The sequence below is a fragment of the Capra hircus genome, chromosome 13, assembly GCF_001704415.2.
Source record: "Capra hircus breed San Clemente chromosome 13, ASM170441v1, whole genome shotgun sequence".
Lineage (NCBI taxonomy): Eukaryota > Metazoa > Chordata > Mammalia > Artiodactyla > Bovidae > Capra > Capra hircus.
In genome coordinates, this window is record NC_030820.1 from 62,487,230 (window position 1) to 62,507,385 (window position 20,156).

At 47.6% G+C, this 20,156-nt stretch overlaps 1 protein-coding gene across 1 annotated transcript in view; it reads right to left on the bottom strand.

Annotated features, from left to right (window-relative positions):
• Positions 1-17,789, bottom strand: part of SNTA1 (syntrophin alpha 1) — a 29,756-nt gene extending 11,967 nt beyond the window's left edge. The window contains exons 1-2 of the mRNA XM_005688662.3: positions 17,314-17,789; positions 14,092-14,277 (exon numbers count right to left, since the gene is read on the bottom strand). Coding sequence (XP_005688719.3) covers positions 14,092-14,277; positions 17,314-17,785 — 658 coding nt within the window. The 5' untranslated portion in view covers positions 17,786-17,789. The remainder of the gene's footprint in view (positions 1-14,091; positions 14,278-17,313) is intronic.

Sequence of the window (20,156 nt, forward strand, 5' to 3'; positions counted from 1 at the left end):
CAGGAATCCCTCAAAGAAATGGAGTAGCCATCATGCTCATCAAAAGAGTCCGAAATGCAGTACTTGGATGCAATCTGAAAAATGACAGAATGATCTCTATTCATTTCCAAGGCAAACCATTCAATATCACAGTAATCCAAGTCTATACCCCAACCAGTAACACTGAAGAAGCTGAAGTTGAATGGTTCTATGAAGACCTACAAGACTAACACCCAAAAAAGATGTCCTTTTCATTATAGGGGACTGGAATGCAAAAGTAGAAAGTCAAGAAACACCTGAAGTAACAGGCAAATTTGGCCTTGGAATGCGGAATGAAGCAGGGCAAAGGCTAATAGAGTTTTGCCAAGAAAACGCACTGGTCATAGCAAACACCCTCTTCCAACAACACAAGAGAAGACTCTACACATGGACATCACCAGATGGTCAACACCAAAATCAGATTGATTATATTCTTTGCAGCCAAAGATGGAGAAGCTCTATAGAGTCAGCAAAAACAAGACCGGGAGCTGACTGTGACTCAGATCATGAACTCCTTATTGCCAAATTCAGACTTAAAGTGAAGAAAGTAGGGAAAACCACTAGACCATTCAGGTATGACCTAAATCAAATCCCTTATGATTATACAGTGGAAGTGAGAAATAGATTTAAGGGACTAGATCTGATGGATAGAGTGCCTGATGAACTATGGAATGAGATTCGTGACATGGTACAGGAGATAGGGATCAAGACCATCCCCATGGAAAAGAAATGCAAAAAAGCAAAATGGCTGTCTGAGAAGGCCTTACAAATAGCTGTGAAAAGAAGAGAAGCGAAAAGCAAAGGAGGAAAGGAAAGATATAAGCATCTGAATGCAGAGTTCCAAAGAATAGCAAGAAGAGATAAGAAAGCCTTCTAAGGCGATCAATGCAAAGAAATAGAGGAAAAGAACAGAATGGCTAGAGATCTCTTCAAGAAAATTAGAGAACATTTCATGCAAAGATGGGCTCGATAAAGGACAGAAATGGTATGGACCTAACAGAAGTAGAAGTTATTAAGAAGAGGTGGCAAAAATACACAGAAGAACTGTACAAAAAAGATCTTCATGACCCAGATAATCACGATGGTATGATCACTCACCTAGAGCCAGACATCCTGGAATGTGAAGTCAAGTGGGCCTTAGAAAGCGTCACTACGAACAAAGCTAGTGGAGGTGATGGAATTCCAGTTGAGCTGTTTCAAATCCTGAAAAAAGATGCTGTGAAAGTGCTGCACTCCATATGCCAGCAAATTTGGAAAACTCAGCAGTGGCCACAGGACTGGAACAGGTCAGTTTTCATTCCAATCCCAAAGAAAGGCAATACCAAAGAATGCTCAAACTACCACACAATTGCACTCATCTCACAAGCTAGTCAAGTAATGCTCAAAATTCTCCAAGCCAGGCTTCAGCAATATGTGAACTGTGAACTTCCAGATGTTCAAGCTGGTTTTTGAAAAGTCAGGGGAACCAGAGATCAAATTGCCAGCATCCGCTGGATCATAGAAAAAGCAAGAGAGTTCTAAAAACATCTATTTCTGCTTTATTGACTGTGCCAAAGCCTTTGACTGTGTGGATCACAATAAACTGTGGAAAATTCTGAAAGAGATGGGAATACCAGACCATCTGACCTGCCTCTTGAGAAACCTGTATGCAGGTCAGGAGGCAACAGTTAGAACTGGACGTGGAACAACAGACTGGTTCCAAATAGGAAAAGAAGTACATCAAAGTTGTATACCATCACCCTGCTTATTTAACTTATATGCAGAGTACATCATGAGAAATGCTGGGCCGGAAGAAGCACAAGCTGGAATCAAGATTGCTGGGAGAAATATCAATAACCTCAGATATGCAGATAACACCACCCTTATGGCAGAAAGTGAAGAGGAAATAAATAACCTCTTGATGAAAGTGAAAGAGGAGAGTGAAAAAGTTGGCTTAAAGCTCAACATTCAGAAAACGAAGATCATGGCATCTGGTCCCATCACTTCATGGGAAATAGATGGGGAAACAGTGGAAACAGTGTCAGACTTTATTTTTGGGGTCTCCAAAATCACTGCAGATGGTGACTGCAGCCATGAAATTAAAAGACGCCTACTCCTTGGAAGAAAAGTTATGACCAACTTAGATAGCATATTGAAAAGCAGAGACATTACTTTGCCAACAAATGTTCGTCTAGTCAAGGCTATGGTTTTTCCAGTGGTCATGTATGGATGTGAGAGTTGGACTGTGAAGAAAGCTGAGTGCCAAAGAATTGATGCTTTTGAACTGTGATGTTGGAGAAGACTCTTGAGAGTCCCTTGGACTGCAAGGACATCCAACCAGTCCATTCTGAAGGAGATCAGCCCTGGAATTTCTTTGGAAGGAATGATGCTAAAGCTGAAACTCCAGTACTTTGGCCACCTCATGCGAAGAGTTGACTCATTGGAAAAGACTCTGATGCTGGGAGGGATTGGGTGCACGAGGAGAAGAGGATGAGAGAGGATGAGATGGCTGGATGCCATCACCTACTCGATGGACGTGAGTCTGAGTGAACTCCGGGAGATGGTAATGGACAGGGAGGCCTGGTGTGCTGCGATTCATGGGTTCGCAAAGAGTTAGACATGACTGAGCGACTGAACTGACTAAATCATGATCATTCCATCCTTCTTACTTGTGATTGGCCTAGAAAGGAGCAGATAATATAATTCTGTCCAATGAGCTGTGAGGGAAAATATACTCCCTTCCCTTCCTCTCCTCTAGCCTTTGGAAGTTGCTAGAAAGCAGGGAGTTTGTTCTAAGGCAATGATAGTCACTTTGACCACAGGATTGGGGTCCACACATTGAGGAATGCAAGGCCTTAAATTAATCTACCCTGGAGCCACGCTGACTTTAGGTATTCTGGAAGAAAACCTATTTTCTTTAACATTTAAGCCTCTGAATGGGGTTCCTGTTACTTGCAGACAAAAGCATCCCAACTAATGCAGCACCCACCCATCCCCCACCCCCATTCAGGGTGCAACTGATATATCTCCCTACTATATTTAGCTATGCCCCTCCCCTGCTTAAAGCCATGCTCTGGCTCCCTGCACTCTTCATCCAACTTCAAGGTTTTCCAGGACCTGGGCCCTGCCTACCTTGCTGGCTTCACCTCCAGCCACAACTAGCCCTCTAATCCAATCATACTGACCTGCTCAGAGCTCTCAGAAGGTGTAGGAGTTTCCAAACACCTTTGAAAATGCAGCTTCCTCTGCACCGAATGACCTTAGTACATGGTTAGGGGACAGGCACTCTCAGGCTTGAATTCCAGCTCTGCCTAGCTGCGTGGCCATTGTTGCTGTTATTGTTGTTCAGTCGCTTAAGTAGAGTCCGATTCTTCTGTGACCCCATGGACTGTAGCCCACCAGGCTCCTCTGTCCATGGGATTTCCCAGGCAAGAATACTGGAGTGGATTGCCATTTCCTCCTCCAGGGGATCTTCCCAACCCAGGGACTGAACCCATGTCTCCTGCATTGGCAGGTGGATTCTTTACCACTGAGTCACCGGGGAAGCCCCTGAATAAGGTAATGCACCTCCCTGGCCCTCAATCTGAATAACAATGTATACCTTAGAGAGACAGTAGAATTAAATGAGATGATGTAAAACACTTGACACAGGTTCTGCCCACACTCCTTAGAACTCTGCTCTGCTTCTGTGTGTTGGGGCTTTCTTTCTCACCAAACTGGGAGCGGGCTTCCCTGCTGGCTCAGATGCAAAACAATCTGCCTGCAGGAGACCTGGGTCCGATCCCTGGGTCGGGAAGATTCCCTGGAGGAGGGAATGGCAACCCACTCCAGGATTCTTGTCTGGGGAATTCCATGGACTGAGGAGTCTGGCAGGCTACAGTCCATGGGGTCACAAAGAGTCAGACACAACTGAGCAACACACACACACACACACACACACACACAAAGACGACACAAATGGGGTTTGATTCGAACTCAGAGTCAGTGTTCTGTGAATGGAGAAATGAATGCCAGGACAGAAAAGATTTATTCAACGAGGAGAAGTTGCCACAGCCCAGGAGGTCCCAGCTCAGCCCAGACACTGCTCCTCAAGAAAACCGTCCCAGGTACCCACTAGATCCTGCATACCCACCACCTCTGCAGGTCCCTAGACCCCACTTCCCTATATGTCCATATGGGAATCTGTGTCCTTCTCCAGGCTGAGAGCACTGGGAGGGCAGGGACCTTGACTGACTGGTCTCTGTAGCCCCAGAATTTGGCAGGGATCTCTGACGCTATGTACTCAGCAAATGGACATTTGTCAGTTTTGAAACCAGAGAAACTGCTAGAGGCCTCTCTCGCTCAGGCCATCCTGGAAGTGGGTCCTCCTTCTCCTTGCCCACAGGAACACACCATAAACGGACAGCACACCAGCTGATGTCTGAAACCGGGCTGGCATTTCACAAACCAACTGGCCTGTCCCAGGGTGGGGGTGGGGTCCTGAAGGCCCCAGAGTGTGGCCGTAAATAGCCTAGCTCTGAGGTCTCCCTGCCTCTGATGTCTGCCTTAGTCACCCGACCAAGCAGGGCGGGGCTGCCCAAAGGCAGTGGCCTGGAGAGCTGAGGGCAAGAATGTGGCCCTGTGGCCAGGATTCTTTGAGCCTCCAAGTATAGACCCAGTTGGTGTCCACACCCTCTCCAGCCAAACCTCTGGCCCAGGAACCTGGTAAACAGTGACACTTGGGCCCTTCCTCCTCAGGGAAGCAGAAACAGACACACACAGGACACCCTGCCCTTTCCAGAGGCCCCGATTCCCAACTCTGCCAAGGAGAGAAGCCAGCACTGACCCCAAGGAGCCAGGAATAGATTCCACAAGAAACACAAGGAACTGGGAGTTCCCTGGTAGCCTAGTGGATAGGATTCCGGGCTTTCACTTCTGTGGCTCAGGTCCAATCCCTGGTCAGGGAACTGAGATCCCGCAAGACACATGATATGGCCAAAAAAAAAAAAAGGTAAAGAAACACAAGGAAGAGAGACAAGGCAGGACCCTTTGCCCGGCCCAGGACAATTGGAAGGGAACCTATGTGTTGCAGAGAGAAGGGGATAAATCCGTTCTGGCTCAACACAGCACACCCAGTGCATATCCTGGTGCTCAATAAAGGTGCATGTCTTGGTTTTGAATCTTGGCTCAAGCCTGTCCTCTAAGCTCAAACTGTTCCTTGTCTGTTCAGTGGGTGGTCACTTACTTGCCCCTGCCTGAAAATACATGATCTATCCACTTGCTTACTGTCAACAGCCTCTCTCCTCAATACAAAATGTAGGTTCCACGAGGGCAGGGGCTTGTTTCCTTTATTTATTAGGATATCCCCAGCATCTAGAATAGTGCCTGACATATCCAGGTAATCAGTAAATAAGAAATACTTTAAATAAATGAATATTGACAATCCTGAGGATTCCCAGGCTAGAGACATTGAATTGGGCTCTCAAGTGATGCAGGCTTGTGTTTAATTTCCCTGTTCTGTGACTTTGAACAAGTGACTTGACTTCTGTAAGCCTCTATTTCTGCATCCTTAAAATGAGAGTAAAATATATCTACCTCCTAGCATACTGAGATCCAACACTTGTAAAGCACTTTGCCCTGCCTGGCACAGAACAGGTCTTCAACAAATCGTAATGCGGTTGGTTATTATTTTTGCTGCTGTTCTTAGTATGACAGAATAAGGAGATGAACACAGGTGACAGGCAAAGATTTCAATCCAGATCCTATCACTTGCATTCTGGCCTAGGCAAGTCCCGAGGTCTCTCTGAGCCTCAGTTTGCCTGCCTATATAATTGGCACTGATATGCCAGCTCTCTGAGTAGGGCATTGTGAGGATTCAAGTCCAGGCTGCCCACCTGTCCACTCAGGATATTGTGACATCCCTTGGGAAGGGATGACCTTTGAGGTCCTGTTAGTCCAGCAAGCCTGGACTATAAATAGTTCCCAGTCATTGGCAGGCCCTGCAGCAGAGCTGCCTGGGTTGTCTGGGGCAACACTCTGGGGAATAAAATCTCACCTTCCAGACCCTTGTGCAGTCGTGTCCAACTCTTTGCAACCCTATAGGCTGTAGCCTGCTAGGCTCCCCTATCCATGGGATTCTCCAGGCAAAAATACTGGACTGGGTTGCCATGCCCTCCTCCAGGGGATCTTCCCAACCCAGGGATCAAACCCCCATCTCTTATGTCTCCTCCATTGGCAGGCAGATTCTTTACCACTAGCGCCACCTGGGAAGCCCTATATATGCAGTATAAGAGGCACCATCTATCAAGATCCTAAAGGCACACGAACACTTTGAACTTGGCAATAAATACCCTTTCCAGGAATCCTCTTCAGATAAATGTTCACAGGTGCACGAAGGGGTCATGACACCATTGTCTATGGTGCAAGAAGCTAGAAACAACGTGAATTCCTTGAATATGGTATTGCTAAATACAAGAAATGAGTTCCTTGGCAGATCACTCAGTCCTGTTCACAGCTCTGTCCCAAGTGCCTACATCGAGTCTTGGCATAGAACAGGGGCTCAGGATATATTGGTTAAACGAACATCTGAATCCCAATAATGGGATATTGTGCAACCATTAAAGAAAATGAAACAGAGCCACATGAGCTGAGTTGGAAAGAGGTCCTCAACTTTCTCAATGATAAAAACAAATATGGAAACTTCTCTCTGGAAGTGTGTGAAAATATTAGCCATGGGTAACGTTAATCTATGAGAAGACAATTGCTTTGCACTTTCCTGGGTTTTTTTTTCATTTGTGCTTAGTCACTCGGCCGTGTCCAACTCTGCGATAAACTGTAACCTGCCAGGCTCCTCAGTCCATGGAATTCACCAGGCAAGAATACTGGAGTGGGTTGCCATTTCCTTCTCCATTTTTTAATTTAAGTGTATATTATTTTTGACATTTTAAAAATTCTATTTTTCAAAAATATACCACATTCCAAACCATCTTAGCCAGGATTCAAAGACAAGGCCCTCATCAACTCAAGAAGCCTACTAGGATCTTAGTAGGGGAAGAAAGAAACACTTTTTGAGCATCTACTATATACCAAGCATGAAAGCTCAAATCTCACTGACATATCATCACTTAACCACACCAATTCAATGAGACTGATCCATTGCTAAACTGTTCTATTTAACAGTTGAATAAATTGAATAAACTGAGTCTCACATGGATGACATGGCTTGCAGTGCAGGATAAGCATTTAAGAACATGGGCTTTGACATCTGACAGATCTAACTTCAAATTCCATCTCTGCCTCTGTGTAACTTTGGGCAAGTAGCTTCACCTCTATAAGTTTTAATATTCTTATTTGTACAATGAGATGAATGATATACCTTGAATCATAGGGGTGGTTTCGAGGCTCCAATGAGAAAACATACAGAGGGCATTTAGCACAGTATCCAGGACATTATAGGTGCTCAATAAACAGCAGACATACCATCACTATTACTAACATTCTTATCATTACTGTTAGAATTCCCTCCGCTACCATCAGCAACCAGCTTCTATTGTTAATAGAGGCCAAAACCTGCCCCCAGTGTCCCACAAGCATTTTAATCAAAGATCCAAGGAACAGGCCAGAGCTGGATTAAGCCAAGTTTTGTCTGTGGGGAATCATATGGCCCTAAGCCATATATGTGCAGAGCCAAATTAATGTTTTCTTGAGAACAATGATTAGAACAACAGGTCCTTGCAGTCATGGTGGGGACTGGACAAGGGCTCCATTTACGCCTCTGTTCCCAGGACAAGAGTCCCTCAGGCACCTCTCAGGCATAGCTACACTCACCTAAACTGAACAGGGTGACCTCACATTAGCTGCATCAGTTAACAACATCCCACTTTTGACAGTGGTGATATATGGAGCCAAATTTCAGGCAGGATATCTCGCAGTACCCATCTGCCAGAGGACGGGCTGGCAAGGACCTGGTCTTGGAGTTCTGAGGACTCATAATGGAAACTCTCAGGAGTCAGTCGAATCCAGCATGAGCCTGGAACCCCCTTTTAAACATTTAGGAAAGTCAACTGCAATTGAACAGGTTAAAGGCAAAGTAGAAAGAGTCAGAGATGTCCCCTCCTAGGGATCACTTCCCCCAAACTCACCAGCATTTAGGTTTGGCGCCAGGCCTGGGGATCTGAGACAAACTACACATGATTCCTGCTGTCAGAGACCTTCAAGTTTACTGGAGAAAACAAAAATTGCTGCTGCTGATACGATGATAACAAAGGTGGACATTGATCAAATGCTTACCGTGTGGAAGACACTGTGCCATAAACTTCAAGTGCACTGTCTCATCCTTATAAATAGCAAACAAAATAAACATAAATGAGTGCCTACTTATGCACACTGGCCTCAGCACATAACATGCCTTATTTCTTAATCTTGCAAACTACCCTGAGAAGTGGGTATTATCCAAGGCAGAGTCAACAGTGGCCTCTGCAATCAGAGAAATCTAGGTTTGAATTCTTTTTGTTGTTGTTGTTGTTGTTGTACCACACAGCATGCAAGATCTTAGTTCCCTGATCAGGGATTGAACCCCTGTCCCTTGCAATGAAAGCACAGAGTCTTAACTACCAGCATGCCAGGGAAGTCCTTAGGTCTGAATTCCGAGTCTGCCAATTTATTAGTTGTATGACTTGAAGGAAGTTACTTATTTTTAACAAATCTTGGTGACCTTGTCTGTAAAATGGGAATTATAGCAATTCTGACTATTCTTTGTATTTTTATGTACATACTATTCTCTGCCTGTATCTTTTAAAAGCCTGATCTTTATGTGAGGTGAATCTTCTCTGTACAAAGTACTAAAATTGACTTTATCCATTTCCTTTAGCATTATTTTTTAACGCGTCAAAGGCTCCCTGTTGCCAGCCTTGCTGAGGGGCTATGGAGGGAGTGGAGGCATTTGACCATCCCTCCCTTTTCCCCCAGGCACAGTCTCCAAGGACCTGGCTCCAGATCTGTGCACACAATGGGCCTCTCTAAGAAGCAGACAGACGAGTACTGGCTGCCAGCTTGGGCCCAGACTCTGATCACAAACACATCCCTTTAACGGAGAATAGGCTCAAGACACTTGTGCAAAATCCTGACCTCACAGAAGAAAAGGTCCAAAAAAAAAAAGAAAAGGTCCAGAAGGCAGGCTGGGCTTGCTGAGTCCCTTAGGCCAGGTATATAGGGTTCTGGCTGGCAACAGCAGTTTGCCAGTGACAGCTTTCCTTCAAGGATGTTCTCAGGGAGTTTTGTACCTACCAAGCCCCAGACCTCAGGAAAGATGCCCTGCTACCCTGCCAAATTCACATCCAAAGGATAGGCCATGGGTCCTTGGAAAGTGAAAGTGAAAGTCGCTCAGTCTTGTCCGACTCTTTGCGACCCAGGCCAGAATACTGGAGTGGGTAGCCTTTCCCTTCTCCAGGGGATCTTCCCAACCCAGGGATCAAACCCAGGTCTCCCACATTGCGGGTAGATTCTTTACCAGCTGAGCCACAAGGGAAGCCCAAGAATACTGGAGTGGGTAGCCTATCCCTTCTCCAGGGGATCTTCCCAACTCAGGAATCGAACCTGGGTCTCCTGCATTGCAGGCGGATTCTTTACCAACTGAGCTATTAGGGAAACCCTTGTCTCCTTGGAGGTGGCCTTAAGAAGTGGGATGAGGGTGGGGAAATTCTGAATAATGTGATCACTGATTGGGTGCTGGGGAGCAACCTAGGCCCAGAGAGGCTTCTAGGAGCTTTGGTTCCAGACTAGGGCAGCTGCCTGTTCTCCACAAACTACCCTAAGTCTCAAGGACCAGCCACAACCCAGCATCTTAGCTTCCTCACATCTTCCAGGCTCTTCAGATCACCTGTGCAATTCAAAGATTCTTGACCCCAGTTCTCGCCCCCAGCCCTTTGCTGCCTTGGGTGGAATTATCTCCTTCTACAAGCCTACTGGAGAGCAGCTGAGACAGACTTCAGCTAAGAAAAAGCTGGAAGAAAAAAAAAAAAAACTAACAAGAAGGCTACAACATCAAGTGCATGCATGAGTGCTCAGTCATGTCCATCTCTTTGTGACCCTATGGACTGCAGCCTGCCAGGCTCCTCTGTCCATGGAATTCTCCAGGCAAGAGTACTGGAGTGGATTGCCATGCCCTCATCCAGGGGATCTTCCCGACCCAAGGATCAAAGCCTCAACCTCCTGAGGCTTCTGCATTCACAGGTGGTTTCTTTAATGCTGAGCCAGTTGGGAAGCCCCACAGCTTCGAGACTTGTTTTATCCAAGCCTGCTTAGGTCAAAGCATCATGATCTCCCTTCTGCTCATGGCCCCAGCCTCCTTGCTGCCATTCTTTTTTCTTTTAATATTTATGTATTTATTTGGCTGCCTCGGATCTTAGTTGGGGCCCACTGAATCTTCACCGCATCATGAGGGATCTTTCATTTCAGTGCGCGGACTCTTGTCATTGCAGCACGCAAGCTCAGTAGTTGCCGCACACAGGTTGAGTTGCTCCGGGTATGTGGGATCTTAATTCCCTGACCAGGGATTGAACCCACATCCCCTGCATTGGAAGGTGGATATTTTTTTTTTTTTTTGAAGGTGGATTTTTAACCACTGGACTGCCAGGGAAGTTCCCTCCTTGCTGCCATTCTGCATCTATTGTTGCCTCCTTCCAAATCAGGTTGATGCTGTAAAGCCCAAAGCTGACCGTGTGAGCCCCTGCTGAAAAACCCTTGCAATAGCTCTGTTTCCATCCAAATTCCTTTATTCTGGCACTCAAGGCCCTGCAGGATCTGTCAAGTTGAATAGCCTCCTCTTTCTCCACCCGCTTCCTCACACCTAAGCTCAGATAAAACTGAATTACTTCCCAGGCAGTTCCCCAGGGAAGTCAAGTCATTTCACCCTTCCCTTTTGCTCAACTTCCATTCCTGGAATGCCCTTTCTCTACCCCATTCCCACCTCTGCTTATTGTTCATCAGATGCCAGCATCCCTCCTCCAGGAAGTCGTTCCTGACCATTTAGAGAGAGGAAACCACTGCTTCCTCTGACCTCTAGGCAGACTCCATCTCAGCACCCATGACAAAATGGTGATCTGGTAGGTTTGCTTAGCTATCTGCTCCGTGAGACAGAATCCCCTTGGAACCACTGAGTAGAGCAGTATAAAGGGAGGAGGAGAGAAAGAGAAAGCAGGAGAGTGCTTTCATCCAACAGGGAGGAAAAATACACGAAGATTATAAACAACTTTATGCCAAGAAATTTGGCAGCTTAAATGAAATAGACAAATTCCTTGTAAGACGTAAACTACCAAAACACATTCAAGGAAAACATAGATCATCTAAATTGTCTTATTAAGGACATTAAAATCGTGACTTCCCTGGCGATCCAGTGGTTAGGACTCTGCACTTCCACTGCAGGGGGCCTGGGTTTGATCCCTGGTCAGGGAACTAAGATCTCATATGTTGCAAAGCGTGGCAAATAAAAAAAAACTTTTCTATAAGGGTAACTTCCCTGGAGACTGTTGCTGCTGCTAAGTCGCTTCAGTTGTGTCCGACTCTTCTCAACCCCATGGACTGAAGCCTACCAGGCTCCTCCATCCACGGGATTTTCCAGGCAAGTGTACTGGAGTGGGGTGCCATCGCCTTCTCTGCTGGAGACTGCTACCAAACATTTAAGCAGGAAATAATACCAATTCTATGTAAATGTGATGGGACAGGAGAGGAGTTACTAACAGAAAAAAGTGAAAATATTAATCTGACTCTTTGCACCCCCATGGACTGTAGCCTGCCAGGCTCCTCTGTCCGTGGAATTCTCCAGGCAAGAAAACAGGAATGGGTAGGCATCCCCTTCTCCACCCTACTGTGTGCCAAATCCTATGCTGGGCAAGAGGCAGGCCAGGCTCCACCCAGCAGCCTGCAATAGGGCTTGCCAAGGAAAGATCTTGCTCAAAGAAAAGTTTTAGAGAACACAAGTGCCAGAGACCCCCAGTCTTGGGATGGTATGTATACCATATCTCTTCCCTTCTCTATCTGCACTAAACATTGCAAATCAATTCCAGTTCCTTTCTGCTGAGTTCAGATAAGACCTCCCAATGTTTCCAAATATGGAACTCCCAGGAGCTACCAAGGAAACTGACACTCAGAATGAAAGCTATTGGATATCTCTGATCTAGCTTAACCCCAGCAGATATGAGATCTGAGGCCCAGAGAAGATGAGGGTCTTGCTCAAGGCCAGATTAATTTCAGAGCAGACAGGACTGTAGATGCTGATTTTTAAATGGCTTGTGTGGAATCAGTTCCGTCGCTCAGTCGTGTCCAACTCTTTGCAACCCCATGGACTGCAGCACACCAGGCTTCCCTGTCCATCACCAACTCCCGGAGCTTGCTCAAATTCATGTCCATCAAGTCGGTGATGCCATCCAACCACCTCATCCTCTGTCGTCCCATTTTTAGACAGTGTTCATATGTTGTCCCCCCATTCAATAGTGGGCTCTTTTAGGCAGGCCCTGGGTCCAGTTTACCTTCTACCCCAATGCTCTGCACATTGGGTACATAGTAGGTCTCTGGAAAGGCATCTTGGCTTTAATGAGGAAGGAATGGAGTGAATGAGGTAGACAGAGGCTTGGGTATTAGCCCCAATACCAGGAAATGCTTCAAATGTCTAACACTCAAAGATACTACCTTCTCAGAATGATCCACACTAAGAACCCAGAAAGAGACGTTCTCTACCTAAAGATGAGGAGGGGAGGGAGACCTCAGTGTGGATTAGAGACATGTCTACAGTAGAAATTTTACCATCTATGAACTAAATTTTCAAACAGCAGAGACTAAAAGAGCTTTTCAAGTCAACCGAAATATGACATTTTGATGAATTTCAACTATTTCAAACTGCATTGCTGGCTATAAATATCAAAGTGATGAGGCATGTGGAAAGAAAATCTGCTATATCCATCTCCTTTATGTGTGATCTCGTTATTTAACTTTGCTGTTAAAATATGATTGATATCCTTAAGCTTTCAGGGATCAATCCCGCAGAGTCAGCTTTAAGTGTATATTTAAAAATGCAACAGCAGCATTTGAATAGACACACAGTACATTTAAATAAATAATAAAATGTAAAAATAAAATAAAACGAAATGAGAGAGTATCAAGGTCAGGGCCACAAGAATGCCAAAGATCACCCAGGCATCCAGAGCCTGTTGGTTTCTGTTGCCTCTTGGAGACATCTTTGGCAACCTGTCGGGACCTGGGCCTGGGGCTCAGTGCAGCAGCTTCGCTGGCCGTGGCATTCTCCATCAGCCCCCGCCACCTCCCTGTGCCTGTTCTGGGCCAGGAGCCAAAGACACATTCCTCGGGCCCCCATGGTTTCCGGAACTGACAGAGTAGAATTTGACGAATGGGCTGAGCAAAGCAGAAACCTCCTGACAGAGATGGCAAAAGGCAGAAGCAGGACCACCCCAGCAAGAGACTATAATAAGTGACGGGAAACTGAGGCCGGGAGGAAGCAAAGGTCTCGGCTAAGACCACACAGTGAGGGGAGAGGGGCAGGGAGCCACCAAGTTTCCCTCCCCTCCAAAACATATTCCTCTTGGATCTTGGCTAGAAGCAGCCAATGTCCTGCTACATAAAGGCCAAGTACCCTCCCAAGGCAGGATGGGTCGCAGGGTTCTAGGGCCCCTGGGTGATAGGAGGATTCAGAGTTGAGCGCTCCCCTGGTTTCTCAGGCAAGATTCTAAGTCTCCTGTTCCCCCAGTCCCCACCCATTTCTTCCCGTGTCACTCACCGAGTGGCAGTTCCTACCATGGACCTTTCATCCTAGTCCCACAACCCAGCAAGGCAGAAGTTATATCCCTGCCCTACTGATGAGAAAACTAAGGCTCAGGGAAATGAAGTGACTCATCCAAGGTCAAACAGCTAGGGAGTGGAAGAGAGGAAATGAAGTCCAGATCTGTCTGGCTCTGAAGCGGCTCTCTCTCCACCACACCAATGTCTCAAGGCAGGTCTCCAAGTTCTGTTTCTGTTTTCAACCCTGCCCACCTCCCAGACTCCACTGCTTGAGGCCTGGGGGGTTGTAGGGAAGAACTGAACATCCCTGGGGTCCCCAGTGCTTACCCTCCAGCACCACCTCTTTGCCTGTCTTCTTTAGGACTTGCACCGCCTCGTCATGGGTGGCAGAGGAAAGGTCCTCCCCATTCACGGACAGGATGGCATCCCCCACAAAGAGGGCCTCCGTCTGGTCAGCTGCCAGGCCCTTGAAGATCTTGGAGATGAGAATAGGCATCTTGTTCTCTCGGCCCCCTGGACAAGCACAGAAAGAGGAAGAAATTGAGGCATACATTCCAACACTTGCGAGTCACAACAAGGCAAAATTATTTCTGAAGGTCTCCCACTGTGTCCAGCCCAGTACTGGGAAAGCAGCAGTGCGGGGCAAAGAGAATCTCAGAAAAGAGCCTTAGAAGTTTGGGGCACTAATAATACCTAAAAGGCATTTTCTAAATTTATAATGTTATAATGGATCTTTTGGTTAAGTGCTTTGGGTGGTCACCAGTGTTGGAAGAACTTACATGATTCTTCAATAACTTCTTATTTTTTAAGTGAGTTTCCCATAATGGGGGAACTCACTGATAACCTCTAATTGAGAATAAAGATAGAAGTCAGTTACTGCTATGGCCACAAAGCTGAAAGCTTCACAACCTAGGTCTCAGGCTAGAAACCAGGGCTTTAAAGTCTAGAGATTTCAAAAGCCTATCTGAATTGCATCTCTGATGCAAAAAGACAAAAGAATCAAATATTAATACATTTTACCATATTGCTTTATTTATAAACTCTTGAATGTCCTTTAAAAATAATAAACATCGATAACAGTCACATTAGTTCCACATACCAAGTGCCAAGCACTGTGTTAAATGCTTTCAATCTTGTCTCATTGCATCTTCACGATACCCAATCACACAGGCATGTTCAGATTCCTATTGGGAAGGTTGAAGTGTGGAGACAAATCCGTTGTCCAAGGTCACCCAGCTAATTAGTCGCAAAGACAATATCTGAACCTAGGTCCCCTGGTTCCAGAACCAACACTCTTAACCCTCTGGTAGGCTGCAAGTCAGGCCCTCAGATACCACACTATTGCTCCATCCTCAAAGATGAGGAACAAGTGGCCCAGGGAGAGGAGGTCATAATTTCAAGGTCACTCAACAGACTGGTAGCAGAAGTAGGACTGGAATGCCTCTCTGGACCCCCACATAGGCCCAGCAGTTTGCTCACTGCAGTGCACAGAGCTCGAAGCCTAGGAAAGGAAAGAGTTTCTATTTAAATTGAGTTGGCCAAAGTGTTCATTCGAGTTTTTCTATAAGATGATATGGAACACCCCAAATGAACTTTTTGGCCAACCCAGTATCTCTCTGCCCTCTTCTACCTGAAACTAGGGACTTCAAGTCAGTTTGAATCCATGGCCATTCCTCAATGCCTTGGGCTGGGCTGGACCCTAAAGGAAAGGTCAACACAGCAACAGGAGTCCAGTCTCCATACAAAAAGAATTGAATGGAGCTGGTATTCCCCCTGACACCTCCTAAAAGTTCCTTTACCCCCATCTGGGAGTAAAGCTAGGGAATAACTTTATGTGACCTTGAAAAGTCCTCTTCCTCTCCAAGACTCAGTCTATCTGCAAAATGGAATGCTATATGAACATTAAGTTCCTTCCTGCTTTAACACAGAGTGTACAATTTCTGCCTTGATCTGTTGCCCTAACCCACGCTGGTGCTGAGGGCAAAACAGGTGTCCACTCCCTGGCTTTCTCATTACCCCCCTTTTAGATCCCTTTGGTTGGTTGCATGGAAGTTTGGAGTTTTTCCAAACTTTCCTCCATCTTTGAGGATGCAGCAATAGCGTGGTATCTGAGAGCCTGACTCGCAGCCTACCAGAGGGTTAAGAGTATTGGTTCTGGAACCAGGAGACCTAGGTTCAGATATTGTCTTTCCTTTTCCTGGGGAAAAATCAACTTCTCTGAACACTCTTTAGTGGCTGGATAATTGAGGTTCAAATCCCAGCTCTGTCACTCACCAACTGTGTGATCCTAGGAAAATCATTTTACTTTTCCAAGTTTCAGTTTCCTCACCTGCTAAATGAAGATTATACTTCCTATCTTTTAGTACTTGTTGCCAGGATGAAGCGGGTCCTGAGCCTAGAGTACTGGGCATAGCACTCGGCACACAATGGTACCCAAGTCACCACCATCCCCACCCCCTCAGGAAGAAATGGTGAACGCAGCGGCTGGGGTGTGCGGACTTTTCAGCACCAGGTTACTTACTCTGGGAGTCTTTCTTGACCTTCATTTTTCCTCTCATCTAACAGCAATAACTATCTAGGCACCTATTATGTGTTGGCAGACTGAGTATTTTGGACACCTATTTTCATAGAAACATCCCAATTCTATCATTACTCTCATTATATAGTTGAGGAAACTCAGGTCCAGAGATGGAAAAGGGCTTCCCAGGTGGCAATAGCGGTAAAGAACCCGCTTGCCAACGCAGCAGACATGAGAGATGTGGGTTTTATCCCTGGGTCGGGAAGATCCCCTGCAGGAGGAAATGGCAACCCAGTATCTTTGCCTGGAGAATCCCAAGGACAGAGGAGTCTACCAAGCTACAGTCCATGGGATCTTACCACACAAGTTCACACAGGTGATTCTGGACTTCAGTCTGGGTTGCACCTTAAAGAAAGCTGTCAGTACTGGGGGCTGAAAGCCCATCTCAGTGCTGTGATGGTGGACACTTAAGACTCTTCACCTATACATACAGGTTTCCTAGGCGCTCAGATTTCCAGGTCCTTTGCAGCCCCCTGTCTGTGAGCCCAGCCCAGTTGGCACGTCCACCTAGTCGCCATCCCAGCAACGCTTCCCACTCCAGACCTTGCCCCTCCTTCCCTTCTACTTTGACTGTCTCTTGAAGACTTCCTCCTCCTTTGCCTAGTAGCACCCCAGGCCTCAGTCTCCCTTCTCTATCCTTTGCTCTACTGGGGTCCCTCTTGTCCTTGATACCCATGCAACTCCTGAAAGGCAATCAGTCTCAGACCTCTTTACCTCAGCAAACAACTCCCCACCCACTTGCCCTTGGCGTGCCCCCAAAGCCGTCCACACCTGTGCCCTCTGAATGAGACCTCAAAGCCCTCTCCGACCTTGGTGCTCTGGTGCCCTCGGTTCTGTCCTCCCAGAAGCCGTTACCACGGACAGAAGTCCACCAACTCCACGTCCTCAATACGCTGCCAGCCCCCGCGATCCCTGCGCCTTAGCGGTCCCACAGACACCAAGACCCGTGCCCTCGGTGCCCCCGCGCCCACCTTTGATGCTGATACCCAGCCCGCCGGCGTCGGCCTTGCGCACCGTCACGCGGCGCGGCTGGAGCAGCAGCGCCTCCGGCAGCGGCGGGGACGCGGCGCCAGGTTCGGCGGCGCCGTTGAGCTGCGCGGGCTCCGGCTCCCGCTGGGCACCGGGCTCAGGTCCGGGCTCGCCGTCGGCGGGGCTCACGGTCAGCGCGTCCTCCTCTAGACTGAGCAGCACCCGCTGCCACCGCTCGCCACCAGCCCCCGAGCCTGCCCCGGCGCGCAGTTCCAACAGCCCGGTGCGCGGGGCGCGCCTGCCTGACGCCATCTTCGCCTCCGAGCCCCCGGGCAGCCGCGCTCGCCCTGCCCCCGCAGTGCCCGGCCCGCTCCGACCCAGCGCCCAGAGCTGAGGGCAGCGGGGGCCCAGCTGGGCCAGCCGCCACCCTACCCCAGGCCGCTGAGGGTGGAGCCTCGGTGGGCGGGGCTGCATGTGGGTGTGGCTAACAGCGAGGGGCGTGGTCACCGGCAAGCCAGAAGGGGCTGTGGCGGGTTCCAAGAGCCAGAGGATATACTGTGAGACTACATTACTTTGCCCACAAAGGTCCATATAGTCAAAACTATGGTTTTTCCAGTAATCACGTACAGATTTGAGAGTTGGACCATAAAGAAGGTTGAGCGCCGAAGAATTGATGCTTTCGAACTGTGGTGCTGGAGAAGACTCTTGACAGTCCCTTAAATAGCAAGGAGATCAAACCAGTCAGTCCTAAAGGAAATCAACCCTGAATATTCATTGGAAGGACTGATGCTGAAGCTGGAGCTCCAATACTTTGGCCACCCGATGCGAAGACCCGGCTCATTAGAAAAGACGCTGATGCTGGGAAAGATTGAAGGCAGGATGAGAGGGGACGACAGATGATGAGAGGGGACAACAGATGATGAGATGCTTGGATGGCATCACCGATTCGATGGACATGAGTCTGAGCGAAATCTGGGAGATGGTGATGGACAAGGAAGCCTGGCGTGCTGCAGTCCATGGGGTCACAAAGAGTCGGACACGACTGAGCCACTGACGACAACAACATGGGCATGGGGACATAAGGGTGTCCGGACGGGACCCAAAGTTAAGGCAATGAGAGCATGAAGTGGGGTGGGCGGGGCCCTGGGTTCGTGTCCCGGGCTGGACCCTAAGATCCTGCGCAGGAGACAGCCAGGCGAAGCCGTCGAGGGCCGAGGCCGTAGCTCGCAGCCGTGGGATCACGAGAAAAAGAGACAGAACAGTGGATCGTGGGGCGAGGCTTTGAACTCGGGAGTGGGGCTGCATATGGCAGAGCGCTGGACTGCAGGGACAGGGCTTGAGTTTAAGAGGCAGACATCGAGCTGCAAGGGACTTCGCAGGCGGGCGTATAGTGCAGGAGATTTGCGGGTTTCCGACTGTGGGGCGGGAACTTCGGTCTGTGGGTATGGCTTAGTGTGGGGTGCGGTGTCTAACGCTGACAGGCCCCGCCCTCTGGGATAAGCGCGATGCTGGCTGTTGAGGGATTGGGGAAGGAGTAACACTCCCCACGTCGAAATTGGAAAGGAGTTGAAGAGATTAACCCCCTGTTCTTCACAGTCGAATACAGAAAAGCCTGAATTCCACACTGGACAGAGAAGAACCCAGAACCCCTGGTGTTGGGGAAGAAGGCTGGAAGGTGGGGCTTCTGGATCTGGACCTCTGGAGACCTGTTTTTTAACCCTGTTCAGAAACTGTGAGTTCCATATCGACCTTGGTCCTGGCACTACAGTTCTCTAGGCCTCAATTACCTCATCTGTGAAATGGGGGTCCTAATAACCCCTATAACCCTCACAGGGACTGTGTCAGGATTAAATCAGTGGGAAAATATATTTTACTCTGTGAATCTTATGCAATCAATATAATCACTTTGTTTTTTATTGAATCCACTTTTATTTATTTGTTGAATTGGCCAGGCCTAGATCTGAGCATTTTCATGTGTTTTCTTAGCTTTACAGTAGCCTCGTGAAGTAGCTACAGTTAAGAATACTCTCGTTATACCGAAAGGAAAATTTTGATTCAGAAGATCTAATTGGCCCAGTTCACACATTTGTGAGTAGGGCAGAGCTGGGATTCAAACCTAGTCTTGTCTCACACCAGTGCCTGGGCACTGACCCTGGGCACTAGACAGATGAGGTGTGATCATTACCAGAAAAAACACACTACCTCACAGACCTCAACCAGCCCTCATATCTACTCTGTTTCCATCTTCCACTCCTACCTGGGATGCTGTTGGACAATAAATAGGGCCACATCAGTGTATAGATTCCCTGCAAGTAGAATCTTCCACATAAAATACTATCAAGGGGAAGAAAAAAAAAGCTCACAAGAAAACAGGTGCAGTGGTACAGAGGAGCCTGTTTTCAGGGCAGGAATAGAGACCTAGACAGAGAGAAGAGACGTGAGGACACAAGGTGTGAGGGGAAGGAGGGGGTGAGCTGAACTGGGAGTGCAGCATTGCCATACATACACTACCATGTATAAAACAGAGAGCTCGTAGGGAGCAGCTGTACAGCCAGGGAGCTCAGCTCAGGGCTCTGTGATGACCTACAGGGGTGGGATGGGGGAGGGAAGGGAGGTTCAAGAGGAAGAGGAGATATATATATATATGTACACATATCACTGGTTCACTTTATTGCACAGCAGAAACTAACACAACATTGTAAAGCAATTATATGATTACTCCAATAAAGAAAGAAAGAAAACAGGTACGTATGCAAGTTGTCCTCGTCAAACATCTATTTGCGAATAACTAGGGAGAAGGCAATGGCATGTCACTCCAGTACTTTTGCCTGGAAAATCCCATGGA